Here is a 5855-nt window from a genome sequence, read left to right on the forward strand (position 1 = left end):
ATACACTTATTTATAAACAAATAAGCATTTGCTTTGAATTTCTCGTTTTTAAATATTGTTTTTCAAATTATCTATCGAACAAACAATTATATTATAAAAAGAATGAATCTGATGCTTAATTAACAATCATATTATAAAAAGAATGAATCTGATGCTTAATTAACAATCTCATTGAAAACGTGTTTAGCATCTCCAATCAAACGAGTTAATTCATGTATATCCCATAAAAATCTGGTGCAATATAGTTTTTTTTCCGAAAAAGTTTTTCAACTATAACGGATCAAACATGACATTTTTTAGGTTGTGAGATAAGTATTTTTTTTAATCTATTAAAATGTCTAACCTAAATTATTTTTATATGTATTTTATGTGATTTAAGTGTAAATATATTTTTAGATTTTTTTATTTATAAGAATTTCCCTTTTATATATAGTTTGTTAGGTACTATGTTTTTGTCTCGTAGTCGCAACGCCTCCTAATATCTCACATAAAAGTGCTGGTGAAAAAATAATCTTTCAAAGATCCCAGAAAAGACCTAGCCGACGCACTCATCAAAACTTCTCGTATTCTCAACGTCCAATCACTGGTATAGCGAATTCCAGGAGCTACTTCTCTCATTTTTCTACTGAAATCTTCACTGAAACCGTTAGATTTTTCAATCTCAAACAGCTGAAGTTCTCAATCTTTTGTGGAGAGGTACCCGTTGAAATTTCATTGTTGATATATGTAATGAGCTTGAACTGCATACATTGTGTATTTTGTCATGTTCTACTTTCAGCAACTCAGAGCACTTTCCATGGTTTCTTCTTCGATTATTGCTGATAACAAGTTCAAATTAGTTCGAGTCTTGTACTGGCGAATTGGGTTTTCCCCTGTTGCCTCAAATCCTAGATTTTATCGAACTAAAAAGGCTCCCCAATCGGAAGAATGTGAAAATTCTGGGGGGAATTCGACTAAGGTTAATAGAAACGGTCGTCGGATTTCTCGGGCCACTATGAAGGAGGCTCAGGCTGCGTTATTGGAGTATTTGAATTCTACTAGAGGAATTCAATTAATGGTTGCTGAGAATATGAGTAGAAATTCGCCAACCTTTCTTGAAAAACTTCTGGAAAGAGTTGAACACGAGGGCGATATTGGGCGGTCAGTTTTGCGATTTTTGCGCTACCATCCGATTAATGAATTCGAGCCTTTCTTCGAGAGTCTGGGCTTGCAACCTGCAGAGTATAATGCGTTTCTTCCACGCAATTTGATGTTCTTGAATGATGATGATTTATTGCTTCAGAACTATCTTGTGTTGTGTAGCTATGGAATTGAACAAAATAAGATAGGAAAGATATACAAGGAGGCAACTCAGATATTTCAGTGTGATTATGGTGTTTTGCTGTCGAAATTAAAAGCATATGAAAAACTTGGTCTCAGCCGAGCTACCGTAGCTAAATTTGTTGTTTGTAGCCCCTATCTATTAATTGGTGGTGTTAATGATGGGTTTGCTCAGGTATTGGACAAATTGAAGAACATTGGATTTGAATCAAGCTGGGTTGAAGAACAACTGACTGATGATAGTTCCTATAACTGGAAGAAAATTCTTGGGTTGCTTTTCTGGTTTAAACAGATGGGTTACTGTAATGAGAAGTTGGCTGATTTAATCAGGCAACATCCAGATTTTTTATTTGAGGATTCAGGAAGTAAATCACTTTCCTTAATTGGGTTATTACTGAAAATGGGATCCTCAATGAACCAGATATGTTCCGTGTTCCTGCAATTCCCTCAAATCCGAGTTAGTAAGTTTGTATCAAATATGAGGCAATGCCTTTTGTTCTTCAGTGAAATAGACATGGGTGTGCAAGAGATAGGATACCTTTTCAGATCACATCCCTTGTTATTGGGATTGTGTACCCTGAAAAAGACTAGCAGCTTGCTCGCTAACTTGAACGTCGGGAAGAAACGGCTATGTCAATTTATCTTAGAGAAACCAGAAGAATTGAAGAACTGGAAGCTCGGGACAAGAGTTCCACCACTACCAGACTCTGAAAATCGATCAAAGCAACAGAAAACTCAGTTCTTGTTGAAATTAGGTCTAGAAGAAAACTCGAGGGAGATGAAAGAAGCATTCAAGGTGTTTCGAGGTAAGGGAGCAGAGCTTCAAGAGCGGTTTGATTGTATTGTTGAAGCTGGCATTGATGAGAAGGATGTTTACAAAATGATTGAAGTTTCTCCACAAATCCTTAACCAAACAAAATATATAATAGAAGAAAAGATAGATTTTCTTTTGAATAATTTGGGGTACCCTGCTTCATCATTAGTAAGTTTCCCTTCCTATCTTAGCTATACAACTCAGAGGGTCACTCTTAGGTTCTTAATGTATAGTTGGCTCAAGGAACAAGGAACAGCCGACCCGATGTTGGCATTGAGCACTATTGTTGCGTGTTCGGAAAAAAAATTTCTAAGACAGTATGTCAATCATCATCCCAGAGGCATGGAAGTTTGGCAGAAGTTGAAGAGAGAAATATATTCAGATTCTATGCCAACATATTCTCTAGCTCATTAGACCGATCTTATTTTAACATATTCTTTGCACCAATCGATAACCAATTGCTTCATAGCTGTTATACTACAAGTTTTCAATAATTAATGGAATTGAAGGCTAATCTGCTGTAAAGTTTGTGGAGAAGTGTGATATTCTATTGAACCAGAGCAAGTTTTCCTTGTCCAGTGAAATAACAGTTGAAATTCGAAATACTGTATCATTTTCACAACGTAAGTTAACATACTAAATTGTTTGTTGCTTGCAACACGATCGGAACTCCTTTCCTTCCGAATTCAATTATTTCCAATTAACCTTTACCTCGTTAACCATTTGCAGGTTTTGGTGGTCCTCTTGGGGCAGTGTAACACAGCATTATTTTGCTCATTACTCACTATTCAAGCTTCTTTTAACATAGTAATTACAAATCATGGAAATTTGAGACATTCTTTTCTTTACTCACTAAATGCCCTAGAGGTATATCTTATGTGCTTTTGCGGCAAAGCGTTATACCTCTCATTCTATCAATGACCAAGTATTTATGGCACTTTAGCTTATGACCAAGTATATCTTATGATTGCATTTTTAGTATTTATGGCACTTTTTCTGTGGATACATGGCGAGCATAGTATTGACATCTAAATTTCTAAATGTTGTCGATAGGCACGTTCTGTAGGTGTTGTGTGGTAGACCATCTCTCTTGTGCAACTTGTTAACTATTTATTTAACACAGAAGAATTGGAGCTTTCTGAATATATTACTGCTGAGTTGCGTAATTTCCACATTATTGTCATTTAAATTGTATCTTTAGCTTGTGATCATAATACATCTCTATACAAGATAGAGAGAAATGGTTGTCCTGTAAACTCTTGGGTGAGTTTGGGAGATTGGAATGTAATCAGAATTACAATGAAATATTAAAACTGATGTTGGAATGAGATCGTAAAGCGTGAAAAGGGTACAAAAGAGGATTGGGTTGAAAACGGTTGGTAGGGAATGTAATAGGGATTACAAACCAGGTTCAAAGCCCTCAATCCAAACGTGTGCTTGAAATTACAATTCATTACAAACCTACTGCATTTTAGCCTCTCAAACAGGCCTATTATTATTAGGAGGATTTCTTTGCCCATATTACTTAGAGGAAGGATACATCTTGAGATTGGCCTGTTGCAATTGCAAGAATTGTTTTGTATATATATGCTATGGCAATTCATATCATACTAAAAAACAAAAAAACCTTTGTTTTTATTTTGGAATACCCCAATGTTTTGGCAATTTTATTTTTTCATGGTTGTATAAGATATTTTGTTTTAAATGAGGAAATTTTGAATATTGGTCGGCGGGAGGGAAATTTTTGAATGAAGTAGCCAACAGCAATATAGATTTAGAAAAAGTAAATCTTCATGCATCTAACATTGTCTACAAAATTCAAAATACTTTTGTAGTTTTTTCATACATCTAACATTGGCGGCCTTCTATAATCTCTCTATATTATAAGAGGATTTTTGACATCTTTCTTTCTAGATTCATGCATCTAAACTCTTATTTATACTCGCCTTTGGTTTGGTTTGGTTTGGCTAGATTATTTTTGTTTGTTTCAAAAACTAGTTTCTGTCATTTTTTTTTCTTCTTCCAAAAATCATTTCATTCTATCCGCCAACATATCTGCATTTTGCTCATCTAGTAATGAGTTCCTTTTAGTAAAATATAATAACACATAGGCATGTACATGTGTGTATATATATTCTCACAACTTTCCAACTTCTGAAGTTGGAATGTCCACGTATCAGTGGAGAACCAAGAAATTATCCGATCCTGTATGTATGTAACAGTCACAATTGTATTGTTGAAACTTGCTTGAACATGAATAACTTCCAGATTAATAGGAAGGAAGCTTAATCAAAATGAATCAGAAATTTAGATTGATCGGTATAAACATCAACTCTGAATTGGATTAGTTTTTCTTCAACAAATAAGTGTTTGGGCCAATAAAGCCCTACCTAATGGCAAGATAGTTGAAGAGGTAACAAAACCCTTACTTTTCATTACAAAACCAATAAACCTGAAAAAGATAGATTATTTTGTGAAAGAATTTTTGGGCGGGGATTTGTGCTTGTGGAAATTATCAAGTAATCGGAGATAAAAAAGAAGATTCGAAATTTTGTGAACAATGCGGAGTCGAATTTGTTGATTCTCGAATACGGAAATATCAAATGGGCTATATTAAACTAGCATGCCCAGTAACCCATGTGTGGTATTTAAAACATCTTCCTAGTTATATCGCGTATCTTTTAGATAAATCTCTTAAAGAATTAGAAGGCTCAGTATATTGGATGTGTGATTTGATCAAAATTTTGATTTTATAGATTCAGAAGGAGAAACTATCATTCCATTTAATCGAATTGGGATGCCCCAGATCTGACATGTGGCTTGCTTGGTAGGAGTAATGAGGCATTTCGAATTGTTTGTTGACACAGACAAAGTTAAGGAAAACCTCTGAAATTATTTCAATATTGGACCTTGGACATATAATAGTTTTGAATCGAATCTCTTTAGAAAGAAGACATTTTGTTTGTCTCATGGTAGCCTGCTCCAGTTCCCTTACGAAACTTTCATTATTGGGTTAACCACTACATGTTTCTAGCGATTCACATGGCATCATCAAATGACACAAGTCTTGGATAAGAATCTACAACGCGCTAGAATGCCCTTGTTGATGATCCTTTACTCGCAATCCCAAATATTTGGGGTTGCTTTTTCCAATAAATGTTTGTTCACTAATTACTTAACTGTTGGCGGGTCTCTTTGTATGTGTTGTCCGGAAAGAGGAAGACTCAATGATTATTCGTTTGCTGGAACTAGATGTCAAAATTTTGGTAGATAGGGATCCATATTCCGACTTCCCCAGAGCCTCCGGTAGCACAATTGAGACAACGATGGGTTCTCTGCCCCTACGGGGAAAAGAGAGAGATTGCAAAGGTTTTTGGGGAGGAATTTGTGGGCCTTCAACCTAATAGCGGTTTGTTATTTTCTAATTTCTTGCTTAGCAGAATGGCGGAGAGATTACCTTTTGATTTAACCAGAAGGCAGAAGAGAGATTAGTAGCGAGTTATCAAACCGAGTATTTTGGTATAAAATTTTGGTTTATATTTTATGTTGCTTCCTATCTAAATCTATTAGTTTTTCTCTTCGTTATTTGTAACTGTTCTTTACTTTGGGTGGTTGGGATATCTCTATTCATACATATTCGGTTATGATTTTTGAAATAATAAAGCATATAAAGTCTTTGGAATGACCAATTAGTTATCTTTATTACATTAACAAAAACTTT

The 5855-nt window shown here is 34.9% G+C and overlaps 1 protein-coding gene across 1 annotated transcript; it reads left to right on the plus strand.

Moving 5' to 3' along the window:
- The first annotated feature begins 476 nt into the window (after window positions 1-476).
- On the plus strand, window positions 477-3137 carry LOC120080513 (transcription termination factor MTEF18, mitochondrial-like). Its single transcript, XM_039035194.1, has 2 exons — window positions 477-2757; window positions 2864-3137. Exon 1 carries the CDS (start codon window positions 764-766, stop codon window positions 2546-2548), a length of 1785 nt encoding a protein of 594 aa, XP_038891122.1. The 5' UTR covers window positions 477-763; the 3' UTR covers window positions 2549-2757; window positions 2864-3137.
- The last annotated feature ends 2718 nt before the right edge of the window (window positions 3138-5855 follow it).

Source organism: Benincasa hispida, chromosome 6, assembly GCF_009727055.1.
Source record: "Benincasa hispida cultivar B227 chromosome 6, ASM972705v1, whole genome shotgun sequence".
In the NCBI taxonomy this organism is placed as follows: domain Eukaryota; kingdom Viridiplantae; phylum Streptophyta; class Magnoliopsida; order Cucurbitales; family Cucurbitaceae; genus Benincasa; species Benincasa hispida.

Coding starts and splice junctions, on each gene's coding strand:
- LOC120080513 (XM_039035194.1), top strand. CDS start 764: ATGTTCTACTTTCAGCAACTCAGAGCACTTTCCATGGTTTCTTCTTCG.